General features: G+C 35.2%; 1 protein-coding gene across 1 annotated transcript in view; it reads left to right on the forward strand.

Moving 5' to 3' along the window:
* Nucleotides 1–12,595, forward strand: part of FAF1 (Fas associated factor 1) — a 198,552-nt gene extending 185,957 nt beyond the window's left edge. Inside the window, exon 19 of the mRNA XM_070939550.1 lies at nucleotides 11,478–12,595. Within this exon, the coding sequence (XP_070795651.1) occupies nucleotides 11,478–11,561 (84 nt within the window). The 3' untranslated portion in view covers nucleotides 11,562–12,595. The remainder of the gene's footprint in view (nucleotides 1–11,477) is intronic.
* Nucleotides 12,596–16,605: the final 4,010 nt, after the last annotated feature.

The raw sequence follows: 16,605 nt of genomic DNA on the forward strand, positions 1-16,605 counted from the left end.
ATTTTCAGGCCTTCCGGTCCCACCGGAAGTTGGGAAACTGGGGTGGGGAAGGCTGTTTTTGCCCTCCCCAGGCTCCTAGAAAGCCTCTGGAGCCTGGGAAGGGGGAAAAAACGGGCCTACCGGGCCCACTGTGCCATCGCGTGCCAAAAGCAGGGGGAAGTGTGGGGGGGTCACGTGCGCATGCGTGGGAGGGTGGGGCGCATTGAATTATGGATGTGGACACACACCCATGACCCCCTCCCGCTCCCCCCGCTTTTGGCACGCGATGGCAAAAAGGTTAGCCATCACTGTCCTAGGAATTAGCCTCTATCCCAGGGAGGTCTCCAAGTGATGATGGATATATTTGAAAAATGGAATGGGATTGCTTAGATTGACATATGTAATGAAAGAAACCCTTCTGTGGCATTACTTTTAAATTATATAAATAAATATAATAATCAGACAAGCATAACAGAAGTTACTCTTGACACATAGGACAAAGTACAAGACCAAAATTTGGGGTGGGCAACTATGGCAACTTATGACCTTTGATTAGGTTAGATTGGACTCCCAGAATTTCTTAGTTAGCATGGTTGGCTTAGGAATTCTGGGAATTAAAGTCCACAGGCCGTAAAGTTGCCATAGTTTTCCTGACCAAGATAATATCTTTATTGGGACCAACTGGAAAGACAGAAAAGTGAGCAAGGTTTTGAAAACTTTACAGCTTATTCACTACTTCATAACCTTTTAGTTTCTCCTTCTAAAGGTATTACTTGATTGTTTCTTTTGGATTTTTCTAGTGATATCCTTTAATGACAAGATCTCTGATAACTACTTGAAAAGAGTTATGGCATGGGTTTTGTATGGCATGGCATTTGAAACACAAGACAAGAGGCCCTTAACATCTCACAAGAGCATTGGCATGTCTTAACAGCCTGCACCTGCAAGTTTCTTTTGTAATCAAAATTAAACCTTGTATTTCTTTTTCTGTGCCGCATTTCCTCTTTTAAATTCAAGCAATGAAATCCACTTATTTGGGAGTACTATATACCGGAGACTTAAGCTCTTTATTTACTGTATCTGGAGGCCTTAGTAAGTTAAGACTTCTACAGTATTTCACGTTTATTTACCTGAGCTGTAGCTTAGGATCAGTTGGCAGCTAAGTTACTTAAGGTTATTCAAATGCATTTAAAATGTTGCTTAATAATTCAAAACCAGTTTGTTTTGTTTAGAGTATTACGATTCTAAAAATCCCTTTAATTAGTCAATTCCAACAGCAGCTTAAATAAACAAGGATAAGGAAAAGGCATCTATTTTTTACCCTTCCGTTTCAAAATAGCAGTTAAAATAAATTTAATGGAGGAGAATACAGTGCATCCAGTCAAGAGAAGGATTTAGGTTGATTTAGAACCAGATTGTAACTGGATGATTGCAGGACTATAAAATATAGGTGAGGGATTAAAAGGACTTGGTTGGGAGCAGGTGTTCATTTGGTATGTTGAATACCAACTGTACTGTAGGAGATGGACAGAGAAAGAAGCAAAAGGCTATGTTGTAACATGTATCGTATTTCTGAACATAAAAATGATGAATTATTGGATCAGTTCTTTTAGACCAGCATTCTACAACGACGCTCCAACTTAGAAGTTGGATATAAAAAGGATTGGTGTTTGTGTGGGGAGGGTGTGAAAAAAGAGAATGGAATTTATTTTCTGCTTTTTCCCACATTTTCCATTATTTTATCCTTTTACATCATAGCTCTATCTTTCTGTATCTAACTATATTGCAAGTTCCATTGAGGACAGTAAAAATTCCCCCTTTTTTAATTACTTCCAAATATTCTCCTGATTACTCTATGAACTACCTGAGATGGGGTAAGATTCCCTGTCTAGTGGTCATTTCTCAATACTCTCATGAATATTGAACACTGCAAATAACTGTCACCAAGATAAGAGTATTCTGTTTAAATCACTCTACCCTGTTTTCTCATGCTTAGTTTTTACTTTATGAATTTTTGCTAGAAGAAAGTGTAGAAGCAAAATGCCAAGAAATAGCCTTGGCAACATTAAGAAATTAACATTGCTGTGTCTGCTAACTAGAAAATTTAATGATCTCCTGCTGTTTTGGTAATTGGACAAGTAAATGCATCTTAATAAGGCTCTGATCCTTAGTGATCCTATACTCCAAACTTTGTTCATTCCGATAGGGCTTACGCTGTCAGAACTGCTTGAGAATCTGTAAATTACTAAGACATTTTTGTATACATGTTGTTGGTCTAAACTGTACATCAGTTATATTGTAGCATCTGGGAATGTTGTGTTCCCCACTCTGAATCTTCTTGAGAAACATTTCCTCACAGTGATAATTATAAATGGTGTCTTTAAGCTAATAGCTACCTCCTTTTTATTACACAATCTGTATTCAATTGTCTTTGTCTCAGGCTCTCAGCTTGATCATAAACATTTCATGTGCACCATTTTTCATAGTTCAGAATACGAGATAAATTAGTTTATGACTTAAAATGTCCCCAAACTCAGCCAACTGGGAAAAAAACCTTTCCTTATCTCTTAGAATACACATGTGCAGTATTTGTAGTAAAAATAATTCAGAAATCCAGAAAACAAATGCATAATGTATTGACATTTAGCAATTCTTGGAAGAAATGGTACAATAGATTTAAAGTCCATTTTAAATGCATTCCGAATTCAAGAATTATATACAAAACATAAATTATTGACTTGTGGAGGCCAATTAATTCAACTGTATCCAAAGGGTGAATATCAGACTTGTGATTGAGCTGTTTCCTTTGAAAGAAAGTTCATTACTAATTCACGTAGACCTCATCTTATATCCACAATTGGTATCAGAACCTCCATCACTAAGATGCAGTTGTTAAATCAGTTAAGTCATCATGTGACTGAGACCGATTTTACAACCTTCTATTGCTGCGGTAATTACATGAATCAGAAGCTACTGGGAAGGTCAAAGATAGCAATCATGTGACTCTGGTACGTTATAATCATCATAAATACATGCATTTTATCAAATGCATAAATCACGACTACATGATGGTAGAGATGCTTCAACACTCGTCAGTATAAAACCAATCATAAGTAACTTTTTTCAGCACCATCGTAACAATGAACTAAGTTGCTAAGCACATTGTCTTTTACTGGCAGACTGCCTGTAGTTGTAGTAAATCACTTGCAGATACCTTTTCATGCAAGCCAAAATAAAATACTAGCACCGTGCAAATACTTCAAAAAAGAGCCTGGAAAAAAATGAAGCAAAGTGATAGTGTCTGCAGTGCACACGCATGTGGAGACAGCCAGGAGCATCTTCTAACATACTCTTTTTCCATGGTTTACATGGGCCTCTCCCTGTCCCCAAAAGGTTTGGATCTTAGAATTCACTTTTTAAAAATCAATGTGCCTAAATTAATTCCTCTTGATCTCAGTGTACCTTAAGTCTTGAAGGGTTTTATTTATTGACACTCCAGTATAAAAGTTAAAACACTTTCCCATTGACTAGACAGTATATAAACCTCTAATTCTTTTATCTTACAATGGCCCTATCAAATTTATTTATTGATATATATAGAAATGAATAGTATTTTTTTAATTTTTAAAATATTGGAACAGTTATTCTAGTATCTCAGGTTATAGAGATTAGATAAGATAATGAAAATGCTGTTCGTTTAAACAATGTTATTAACAAATGTTGTAGCTGTAAATATTGCCTCTACATTACATCTGATAGATGATATTTGGCTCTTAACACAGTATATGTTAAAAATGCATCTTCACCATCTATCAATTGATCCTAAGCCAATTTCCCCCCCCCATTTTTTCCATATCACCATTCTTTCCCTAATTTATAAGTCAATTTAGCATGGGAAAAAGAATTGAATCTCTTTTTAGATACTACATTCCATAGCTTTCTAACGGATATACCATATTTTCCGGGGTATAAGACGACTTTTTAACACATGAAAATCTTCTCAAAAGTCGGGGGTCATCTTATACGCCGGGTGTCATTCTCCTGTAACCAGGCAGACCAGCCCGAAAGGCTCTGACAAGCCTTAAATGGCTCTGACGATCCAAGCCCTGACGATCTGCTAATCAGGCAACTCAGTTGGGATCGCCAGAGCCATGGAGAAGGAAAAAAGTTTTTCCCCTCCAGCTTGCTTACCTTAGCTGCTTGCCTTGCTTCGCTTGCCTTGCTTCACTTGCCTGAATCCATTCCATCAGCAAGCCACTCCCTGCCTGCAATCAAGCAGGCAGGGAGTTGTGGACTTCAACTCCCAGAATTCCTCAGCCAGCAAAACAAAGCTGGCTGAAGAATTCTGGGAGTTGAAGTCTACAAGTCTTAAAGTTGCCAAGGTTGGAGACCCCTGTTCTATTGGGTAAGTTTTTTTCCCCTTTGGGATCTTTAAAAAAAATAGTTAATTGGGTTTTTTTTTTAGTTGTTCTTTTTTAGACCTAGCCATTTAAAGTTTAGGAAGTTTTAAATTTAGCTTTCATATAAAAATAAAAATAAAAATAAAATAAAATAAAATAATAAAATAAAATAAAATAAATAAAATAAAATAAAATAAAATAATAAAATAAAATAAAATAAAATAAAATAAAATAAAATAAAATAAAATAATAAAATAAAATAAAATAAAATAAAATAAAATAAAATAAAATAAAAAAATAAAATAATATTTATGCAGCTTTCTGAGATTTAGTATGTTTTTGTAGTGTTTCACTCTAACTACACAAACACACAAAATCTCACAAAGCTGTATGTGGAATTTTGTGTGTGTAAAGTGTGAAAGTTGGGTTTTGGGGCTTTTTGTGGCTGTGTAAGGTTCCTGCTTGTTTCAGGGGCCATTTGGGGTCTAGCACAGCTGCTTTTACATTGTGGGTGAGCCAGTTGTGTTGTGTTGTGTTGTGTGTGTGTAAAGTGTGAAAGTTATTTTTTTGGGCTTTTTGTGGCTGTGTGAGGTTCCTGCTTGTTGCAGGGGCCATTTTGGGTCTAACACAGCTGCTTTTACATTGTGGGTAAGCCAGTTGATGTTTTTTAATTTTTATTTGGTGTGTGTTGGAAGAGGGGTAGTCTTATACGGCGAGTATAGCCCAAACCCTATACTTTAACAGGAAAATTCAGGGGTCGTCTTATACGCCCAGTCGTCTTATACGCCGGAAAATACGGTAATTGTTTCCAGAGATACTAGAATTCTATTGTATTTAGTTCGTAATACTGTCCATGCAACCAAAGGTGCTACATACGTGTATCCAAAGTTGTCAAATCATAAAATTAACACCATTTATTGCTTCCAATATTTAATACTTGATGGTAGGTAAATTTGATGACATTTGAAATATCAAATAATTAATATCCACTTCTTATTGTCTACAAACCAGTAAGTTTCAACATGGTGTTCACAAAGTCGCAGCATCAAAGCTAGTCAAGCATGAATGGAAAGAACATTTCGGTGTTCACAGAGGTTTTATTCAGTGAGCTCGTTCTAGCCAAAAAAATTGAAAGTGAACCTCCCTTGCAGATTTCAACATATTATAAGATATTATAAGCAACAGAAATCATCTTTAGTTATTTGGGTTTAACACATTGAAGACAAGAACCCTGAACAACAGTTGGAAGCAAATAAGCATTTGCTATAACCATTAATAGCATGGTGTATGCTTCAAAATGACTCAGAAGGGTTTTCGACCTTTCTCAGACCCAAACTTTAGACTAGTGCAGTCCACCTTTTTTCAGACTTCCACATGAGTATGAGAAAAAAAATGCCGTTACTTTAATGGCTCTTTAATGAGTTGATTCTTTAAATCAACCACATCTATAAAGATGTGATTACAGTGTTCTTTTCTTACAGACATAAAGATCCTGCAAAAGAAGAGCTGCTTTAATGTATAGCAGCTAATGATCCTGTAAAGTCCAAAATCTTCCTCGTGAATTGTTTTCAGGTCATGCTATTCAGCCCTTTCCTTTAATAATCAGCATCTTACACTTTCAACAACTGTCTTTCCTTTCTTCCATTTGTCATAGTTTAGTGAGTTTCTTAAGCATTGGTAAACCATTAGCACATTCGTTTTTTCTAAACCGAATTGAGCAGCCCTCCAATGTGTACAGTATATTCTTACTTTGTATATTAGAGCTCAACAACAACATTCACAGAAGGAAAATTTGTCACCCAGATTAGATTCATTGTTTGTATCAGATTAATAATAAGATTTTTTTAAAGTTCTGGTCCTTCACCAGGTGTGCATTTTAAGTGATTCTCACAGCACTTATACCTTGATAAGAAGGATTAGGAAAGAAAGTTAAAGGATTCTTTGTCTACTAAATTCAACAGAGTAATTCATGCATGTGTAAAAAAGCAAAGGAAGTTTGCCTGCTCGAGAATTGGATCCTGTTCTTGGGTGTTAACAGAGGTGATGACTATGATCCTTGTTACTCATGTTTGACATGAGTATATTCATATCATTGCTTAAAATGACCTGCCTTAGGCTGTTTGCCATTACTTCACTTTATTCACACACACCCATGCCAGTAAGAAGCTATATCTAGTAAACAATCAAGTGATACAGTTGTGTTTATAAATGTATATAATAAGCTGTGTTAAACAACAAAATAAAAAGAGCTTTATTAAAACAACTTTAAAAACTGAGTAGGAAAAGGAAATAGTTGTTATATATAATATTCATGATTTTTTTTAAAAAAAATCCCTAATCCAAATCACGTTTACATTTGTACCTACATGTAGTAAATCAGATCACAAAAGGATTTTTGTTGAGATTTCTTAGACATTATAAAAATACATTTTATTGGTCAAAAATGGCTAAAAAGCCATACCTTGGTGACATTTTCCATGTTTTATGTGCTTGAACCTAAAGATTATGACTGACAATTCTGAAGCTGTTGTCTAGGAGAATTTGTGCACAATGAATGCTACAGGAAAAAGACAATTGGTGTACTTCTTGGGAAAGTGAAAATTGGCAAGGATATAGCCAAACCTTTCTTGTGACATTATTTGATACATATTTAAAGAAAGGGTTGGCAGGAGTGTGACTTGCATTGGAGGTATCATTTCAGTCCGTATAAGGAAGATTTAAATGTCAATCAGTTCAGGTTTCGTGAAATTATTTGAATGAATATTATACTTATCTGATAAATAGGTGTGTAATCGGAAATAGTTATATATCTATAAGGCTGATTTCCTTGTGCCCAGTAAACTGTATTGTATATACACATAAATGCATATGCACCATGTACCTGTAAAATATCCTGCTAAACTCAGTTTTTTGAAATAGATCAACTTAACATCTGTAAAAGTGTCTACTCTGTAATTTACTTGCCAGCTTCAATCCCCAAGATTTATTAGATCTACACACATTCTAAAAAAGTGGATGATGGCAGGGAGCTCAAGCAGTTGGATATGACTTAAAGGACAGTCTAAAGAAAGGAAGAAGGATGCGTTGGCTCAGTGGCTAAGGCGCTGAGCTTGTCAATCGAAAGGTCGGCAGTTCAGCTGTTCGAATCCCTAGTGCCGCATAACAGGGTGAGCTCCCGTTACTTGTCCCAGCTTCTGCCAACCTAGCAGTTTGAAATCACGTAAAAAATGCAAGTAGAAAAATAGGGACTACTATGGTGGGAAGGTATCAGCGTTCCGTGCGCCTTTAGCATTTAGTAATGCCGGCCACATAACCACGGAGATGTCTTCGGACAGCACTGGGTCTTTGGCTTTGAAACAGAGATGAGCACCACCCCCTAGAGTCGGGAATGACTAGCACATATATATGAGGGGAACCTTTACCTTAAAGAAAGGAAGAAGGTCTCCTTCCAGAGGGAATGAGGAAGCATTTGGGTGGAAAACAGTGTGGGTTTTCTAAATGCCTGCCAAATATTTAGAGAAAAGTTCATATTTGGCAATTGATAGAGGCTAACAGAGACTACGTGTTTCCTGCATTGTGAAAATTGGGAATTCAGAGGAAATGTCTTCTTTCGGAATGAGCAGGTTATTTATTTTTTAGCCTCCCAACTCTGCTCTTCTCAGAATGGGTATTTTGTTACTGTCTTTGCCATCGTGGCAGCCATTTTGTGAATTGACAGCTTCTGTAGCAGAATGATCATGATGATGCCTGGAAGCTTTTACAAAATTTCCAATATTCCTACCAGCCCAAATGTAGCCATAGAATCATGATATTCTTCAGAATTGAATGTAGTCTTTAAAATACCTAGAGTCACCATATCAGTGAGATGGGTGCCATAAAAATTTAATAGCACACCACTATTCACCTCTATTCAGAAATGTCTAATTGAGTTCAGTGGGGCTTACTACCAGTTAAATGGTAAAAATTATTGCAAAGTCACTCTCCAGAGAGGTTGGCTGCTTAAATAATAAATTGCAAAATAGCAATTAAAGTTACCTTCCAGCATTATTATCTAAGGCTGACTAGAATAAGAAAAATCATTTTTAAAGTAAAAGAATTCAACTGTAATCTGTTTGAAAACGTATCTCATTCATTTAAGTAAATTTATAAAGAATATTATCAGAGTGCCTTATACTTGCGTCCAAAATCAGGAACAGGACTGATATTGGACTTTTTCTCTTGGTTTCTGTTCTTGATTAATTTTAGTTAAGAGTGATCTACCGAGAGAGTCTATATTTCAGGAAATCCTTATATTCTCAGTCAAAAAATATAGAAAGGTGGGAAGATCATAATAAGACAGATTTCCCTGTCACCCTGGATACTGGTTGAATAGGCCCAAAAAGATTGTTATCATTTTTATTATTGCTTGGAGTAGGAGATGTTGCATACCTTTTAAGACATTTCTTCTGGTCAGACAAACATTAAACTTTCTATTTTCTATGCTAAAGCAATATATTTACATGCCACAAATAACAAAGTAAATGCTGCAGAAGGGATCTAGCATGATAATTAAGTACAATGACGACCTATATGAACAGCAAATGCCAGGGAGCTAAAACAAAGCAACAACAGCTTTATTTGTTGACAGATGTAAGAGCCATATTGTTAGTTAATTGGGTAATGGTGTAAACATTTGCAAACTATGTGGTCCCTAGGTGAATTAAAAAAAAAAATCAGCAGGCATTCTGAAAATCCAAGGTGGAAGACAGCAAATCTCTTCCTAGCACAGGTACGCAAATAAATCTCCAAAGTTGAAAGCATCTGAGAAAAGGACATCATTCAGAGTTGTTATTAAGGGTAAAGTGGAGTTTGCCAATCCAAGAATTCTGATTAGGATGTGCATTGTTAATCACACTGAAATGAAAAATAGGTTTCCATCTGGTTACAGTCTGGAGGATAGTGTTTATTAACCCAGTCTTGCATTTCGAACCAGTTTTTGCCTGATACACAGAAGACATTCTCATTTTACTTACCTTTCTGTGATTTTGCAATACAGGCGTTGAGGGATTTGGAAAGTGAGTGGATTTAATTAGATACAGCCTTGGACTAAATAGAAGCAGCTAATTTCTTTTCTCAGGTGCACTACTCTTGTTGTCCAGAGAATGAGCCTGTATTAATAGCAGTGAAATGTTAAGGCTTCAGATACGGAAACAAAGCGCTTCCTTCCTGTAATTGCAAACTACAACTCAGTATTTTGGCTGTTTTGTAGAAACACAGTAGGTTTTATGTGATCTTATCTCTTTTAAGTTATATATTTTCTGGAAACCAGGCTTTCTTTGTAGATAATACTCTATTGTAAATGCTTTTTCAGTGGAACCTTAAAATACTTAATAATTATAGAATGGAACATAAAATAATAGAGTTGGAAAGGACCTTGGAAGTCTTCTAATACAACCCCCTGTTCGAGCAGAAGACCTTGTACCATTTCAGATAAATGGTTGTCCAGTCTCTTTTTGAAAGCCTCCAGTGAAAGCACCCACAACTTTCTTGTTACAGTGTAATGATAATATAAATGGCTTAAGGGATAAATGCTATATGATTCCAGGTTTCAAAGGTTACTCATTAAATGGCATAATAAATATTTGCTATTATCCATAATAGGTATGTCCAGTTACTGTAACTGCATTTGTGGATATAGAAACTAACCTCTGTTGCCTATAGAGACTGATAACACAAAACATACTCTAACTTTTCTACCTCTTCTAGAAAACTACATTTTACTTCTTGTGTCATTACCAGATGCACTTGGCATATAAAATATAACTAGCAGTATCAGTTTTAACTGTACTTTCTCCTTCTGTTTTCCTTCTACCAAAGGTATTGTGTATTTCATTTAAAGATGAAAAAAGGCTAGAAAAAACTGATTTTATTTTATATTTTCAAAAGTAATGGAGAGATAATATTATTTCTTCATCAAGCAGATTTTGGGGTCCAGGGGAATTGCTCCTTCATCACATCTAACATAGCAAAATGTAAAAATGAATTCAGCATATTATCTCCCTTTTTCTCTCCACACCAAACTTGAGAATTCATAGATATACACAGTATTTTGTAACCTTAGATTAACCTAATAAAGATATGGCTGTAATGTGGATTTGGATTTTTTTTTTTCTGGTCAGCATTCATCTTTCCAAAATGTAGATATGTAATACAGTAGCACAAGATACTTTGCAAATTATTTACATAATAAACTCTGTCAACTTTCCTGTATTCTGATGCCTTTTAACTATATATGACTATACATCATTTGGTGGACAACAATCACACAGCCTGTGAGTAGCAAGCCAGGACAAATTTTATATACCGATATATACTTTTATCTATTTAAACTTAGACTACGTTAAATCAGTCAAAGGGAATTCATATTATCATTCCCTAGTAATTAATAATTTTTCAATTTTGTAACATTTATAGTTAGAATGCAGCAGAAACCTTGAATGGTACGGGTTACACGCCATGCACTTCTGGGCTAAGTATTAACTGTTGGAAAAATCATATACCTTGGATTTGTAAAAAGAGATACCCAATTAAAATCTCTGTCATATAGTTGAATTTCCAGTGATGTAGCTTTAATCCAAGTGCTGTTGTAATAATAAATGCAGGGTAATATAAGCATAGAATGAGATTTTTGTGAAATTGGAACAGAATAATGAATTCATATCACAATGCCTTGCAAAGTAAAATAATTACATGATATGTGCACTTGGAAACCAATTAAATTAAGGGAATACTTTGGTGTGTATATTCTGTCCCCAAATTATAAAGCTGTCAATAGTTTAATCAGAGTGCAAATATTTTTAGATTCTGTTAAAAAAATACAAAGCTTTTGGAAGGTAAGATGAAGGATACAGCTAAGTATTTATTTTGTATGTTTTGCTGCAAATGCTATTATGAGCATGATAACAAAGCTATTTCCTGACTCTCTTAAATATACCAACTAACAAGCAAACCAATCAAACTAATTGTGGAATGTTTATTAGTCTGTTTCTAAAAGGGTAACTGAAAGCTACCACCTATACTTTTGTTTTCAGGTTGTCTTGTTCTTTTTTATTTTCACAGGTAACCCAGCTGGATCCAAATAAATCATTATTGGAGTTAAAATTGTACCCTCAAGAAACACTTTTTCTAGAGGCAAAAGAATAGATGAAGCCAGATTGGAGGACTAAGTAATTATTTGATAATGAATAAGGCACGGCGAACGCTTTATCCAAATCACTGTGTCCTATCATTTAAATCAGATCAATGTCCCAACTCTGCCTCTTTCAAGAAGCTGGGAAGAAAGAATAAACATAGTTCCATAAAAATTTCCCATACATGAGTATGTGTTTTCAACCTCATTTAAAAGAGCAGAGAAAATACTTTGCTACAATACTGAACACTAGAATCTGTTGCTCACTTACCATCTGGCTTTTGTTATAACTAATACACTGTTAAAAATGTGAGTGATTGTCCAGTAGAATTTTTACTCCTTTTTTCACCAAGAATTCTTGGACATTTCTGCCTGTACTTTTGACACTAGAATACTGTATATTTGATATCTTGCTAAACCAGTGCTCTCATATATGTGCATTTTCTTTCTGTGTTTGAAATTCGATTTTGCCATCTAATTTTTTTTTTTAAGGCAGAAAAACAATAAATGGGACATTTTCATCCTTGGAGATTTAACAGTATTGTAGTAGTAGAAAGCAGAGGGTGTTTCTTTCCTCTATACTTTCTGACTCTTTCATAAGATGTAAGGTTTTGTTTGGAGAAGATAGTTTGACGTATATGCAAGATATTTATTTACTGATTTTTATTTTTATTTTGCTTTGAATCTCAATCCAGATTCAGTTTGGGGAGTATTTTCCATTACATTGCAGTGTGTTGAACTGCTGATGATATGAGTATCTAAATAATGTTTTAAAAAAGGAACTGTAGTGAATGACTAGTACCCAGCTAACAGTTCAGAAAAAACAGGTGTTGGCTATGAATGTCCAAAGCAGCACAAATAGTAAAGTTCTTTGCTCATCATTGTAGAAGAATTACAGGACTCCTCTCCTCCTCCCCTCCCCTCTGTTTTGTTTCTTTTTGCTTTTTTCCCCATTCTGACACTGGTTTGTATTATTTTTCTTGCAGTTTTAAGCACCTTGTTTGTTTCACCAAACAATAAAAATGTAAAATTACAGTATACTAAGAAATGTTTGCAGATTTTGATTATGGACATGAGAAATGCGTACATCCATCCAGGGGATTGGTCTATCCAGGGGATTAGAAAGTTTGGAACATTTGAATCAGCATGCTGCTTGAAGCTACATCAAAATAGATTTGTAAGCTTCTTTTTTTTTTTATGTGAATTACAAACTGTAGGCTTAGACTGTGGCATACAAAAGCACCGTGGAAAATTCATTTTCTAAGTAATACATTTGTTCTCCATTACTTCTCGTTTGACATATCTTCTTTATTGTAGCACACTGCTCTATCCTCTTTGAAGAATTAATACAAACTGGACAAAATATGCATTTTTATGCATAATTATGCATTTTTGTCTCATTCTCTTTTGGCTGGAGTAATGAACTTAGGAACTATGTTAAATGTTTAAGGATACAAATACATCATTTTTACCAAATATGGAAAAAGTGGAGAAGATATGTGTCTTATAAAATTCAGTTAGGACATATATTAGAAGAACTAATCTATTTGTGTCAATCAAAATTGTTGTATGTGTGGTATGTCTAAATCACCTATGGTGCACACATGTACATAAATAAATGCTCAACTTGCCAAGGAAGACATTTGTAATGGAAAATTCAACTGCTCACTTATGCTGAACAAGTTGAAAATGGAGATAACAAACATAAAGATTTCTTTTTTCCACAGATAAGCTGGAAAATGGAATCTAGTGTGTGTACCAATATATAAGTCCTGTGGAGTTCATTTAGAAAAAAAAATGGCTTACTTAATTTTTTTTTTTATTGAAATCAATGGGGCTTAACATTGTTTTACAGCATGCAGAAAAACCTTTTTTTTTTTGACTGCCAATGACAAGGTGTAATGTACACATCTTAACCAAATAGTCCCATTAAATATTGTAGAAGCATATGGAATTTGGATTGTAATTTCAATTAACAGATCCTGAAGATGCCCTTTCACGTTGTTCTATTTCTTTTTAAACATACTTCTTGCTGAAATATTGATATGCATTGTATTGGGTCCAGAGGTGATCATCTGAGAATGGAAAGATTCTTTCTGTTGGTAGAAGGAGCCAGGCAGGTTTTCAGGAGTAAAGGAAACCTAGGTAAGCAACAAGTATTGGAAAACGGTTATTAATCAATAATTTATTATTTTAAATCAGTTTTTAAAGTACACTTTAATCTCCTTTTGATCAGTTCTGCCCCATGCTTCCCTTTTATCTATTCTGACTTCAACATTTCTTGGTATCAGATGAGGAAAAAAATGTTATTTCTCACAATTTAAAAATGAGGTTCTAAACTAAGGCACAGATTAGCTTAATATGTGGCTTTGGGAGTGGGATTTTTCAGTGAACGAAGTCATAAATCTAAGGCAAATGCGCTAACAACTGTCAGAAATGATCACTGTTCCATATTTCAACCAATTTGTTTCCTGTATCCTTCCACAAGAATGGTCAGCATTTGTGAGCTTATTAATATTTTGTGGCTGGTAATGTTAGACATCCAATATGACATTGATTTTGGTCTCCTTTGTGGAATCTAGCTGTCATTTAGGCCACATAACAGTGCCCATCTATTATTGCTGTTCTCTTTGAATAAGTGAGTATGGAGGGCTATAAAGATACATCTTCCTCTTGAAATAAAATATTGGTACTTAGTTCTTAATTCTCCATATTTGGATTGTTAATATTTGTTACCATTTTTTAAAAAATAGTGATTAAAAACGTTTTGCAGATGTGGAGCCATACTGCTACTTGATCCTTTCATATCAGTAGCATTTTATAGATAATTTATTATGTGTCTTCTTTCTGTGTTACATACACACACACATACACACACTATTCTACTCGGAACAGGTAGCTCTCTGTAATAGGCCCTAATGCTGGGAAAGAAAGAGAAGAAGAGGACAATCAGCAGCCAAATAGACGGACTCAGTTCTAGGGTCCATGGGTGTACCAATGTAGTACTGAAGGATCCGGTTAGGGATAGATCATCACAGAAAAAAATCCACGAGATCACGAGGAGCTGCACACACAGAGATTCACCAGCTCTTTATTTTCATTATGCAAACTACTATTGCATCCCACAGTTACATGGTTAGTGAATATTATACCTTGGATACACCTTTTGTAACACTAGATCTGGATTAATATCTTGAATACATTAGTATTAAAATTTAAGGAATTATTCTTGTCCATTAGAGAAATTAGGAGTTCCCTTTTCCTGTTCAGTATAATAGAAAAAGTGGGAATCTTTTGACCGTACATCTTCTAACATTCCTAGCTTTTTAATTTTAAGTTTAAATTAATACTTGAGCAGATGCAAAACCCAAGTATATCCATCAGGGGTGGTATTCACTTACCTTTGCTACCGGTTTGCAAATGTGAGCGTGCGCTTGCGCTTCGCTTACGCACAACACCTCTGTGCATGCGCAGTATCTTCTGCATGTGCACAGAGTGTCAAAAATGGGGTGTGATGATGTCCAGGCGGGTGGGCGGAGCCTCCCACAGCCGCTGCTACAGGTTTGCCCAAACCGGATAGAACCAGCTAAATACCACCACGGATATCCATTCTTTTGTCTTCGTGTATGTTCTATTTTGTTCATTTAGTGCAGGATTGTTTTGCTAAACTGCCTTTTAAAAATTACATTTTAATTTACCCTGTGAAATTATAAATATAAAATAAGTATATTACTCGAAATAGATACAGGTAGTCTTCAATTTTTGTGATCGTTCAAAATTACAACAGCATTGGAAAAAAGTTTGGTGCTCACAGTTAGGACCGGTCCTTGCACTCCCAGGTTCACATGATTACAGTTCAGGCACATGAACAAGTTTTAAAACACTTTGGCCAGTGAATTGTCCCAAAGGTGCTTTTTCAAGAGGCAACTGGTTTTTCTTTGAAGACGTTTCGCTTCTCTTCAAAGAAAAACCAGAAAGTCCCATTACCTCTTGAAAAAGCACCTTTGGGACAACCATGACCTGGATGACTGAGAATCTCCATAGACATTTGGTCAGTGAGTTGATGCCTAATGTGTTTTAAAAATCAGACACATTTGACTTGTGAGCACTTTAATATTGGCTCAAAAATGGACAAAATGCTGCAAGGATGATGGAGAAAGCAAATTGAACATAGTATTCTTCCAGGTTTCCAAACAACGAAATAAACATCATGGATCAGTAGCAGTACAGCAATGAAGTCTGAAATAGATGTTCTTCACTGAGTTTCTGATGTAAAGGTTTGCTGTCAGCTGAAGGGATTTTTCTATATTATCAAAAATATAGACATGTATTTGAAAGCTGTGTACAAAGTTATGCCTTGATTTGTTTTATTTATATAATTTTTATTCTGTTTTTAATGATTAACAGCCCAAGATCAGGAATACAGGTGAATGAAGTCTTAGAAATTGGAAAGTAAGTCTGTATAATGGGAAACATCATTTTCACTGCATTCTCACCACCTGGTTACACAATATAGATGTGTCATTAAGAATTAAGTTGGTTAGAGATGGAAGCATTCCGACTGCAGTGTCCTCTCTCCTCCCCTCAAGCATGTGTGCATTTTAAAGAAATAGATGCGAACCTCACATAAGAGAACCTTAGACGTTAACACACGTTAGACGTTGAATTAACTTTTAGTTTTAGTAATTGACTTCCTCTCTATGGACAAGAGAAGTGATGTTGATACAGGTAGTCCTCAACTTATAACCATTTCTATTGCTAAGAGACATTTGTTAAGTGAGTTTTGCCCCATTTTATGACCTCTCTTGCCACAGTTGTTTAGTGAATTGCTGCCATTTTTAAGTTAGTAACATGGTTGTTAAGTGAATCTGGCTTTCATATTGACTGCCTGTCAAGATTTCAAAAAATTATCACATGACCCTGGGACACTGCAACTGTCATAAATATGAGTCAGTTGAAAAGTGTCTGAATTTTGATTACACGGTCATGGGAATGTTGCAATGTGAAAATGTGAAAAACAGTCACAAGTCACTTTTTTCAGTGCCTGGTAACTTTAAA

Source organism: Pituophis catenifer, unplaced genomic scaffold, assembly GCF_029215685.1.
Source record: "Pituophis catenifer annectens isolate HBS135680 unplaced genomic scaffold, rPitCat1.0.hap2 SCAF_3, whole genome shotgun sequence".
Classification (NCBI taxonomy): Eukaryota; Metazoa; Chordata; class Lepidosauria; order Squamata; family Colubridae; genus Pituophis; species Pituophis catenifer.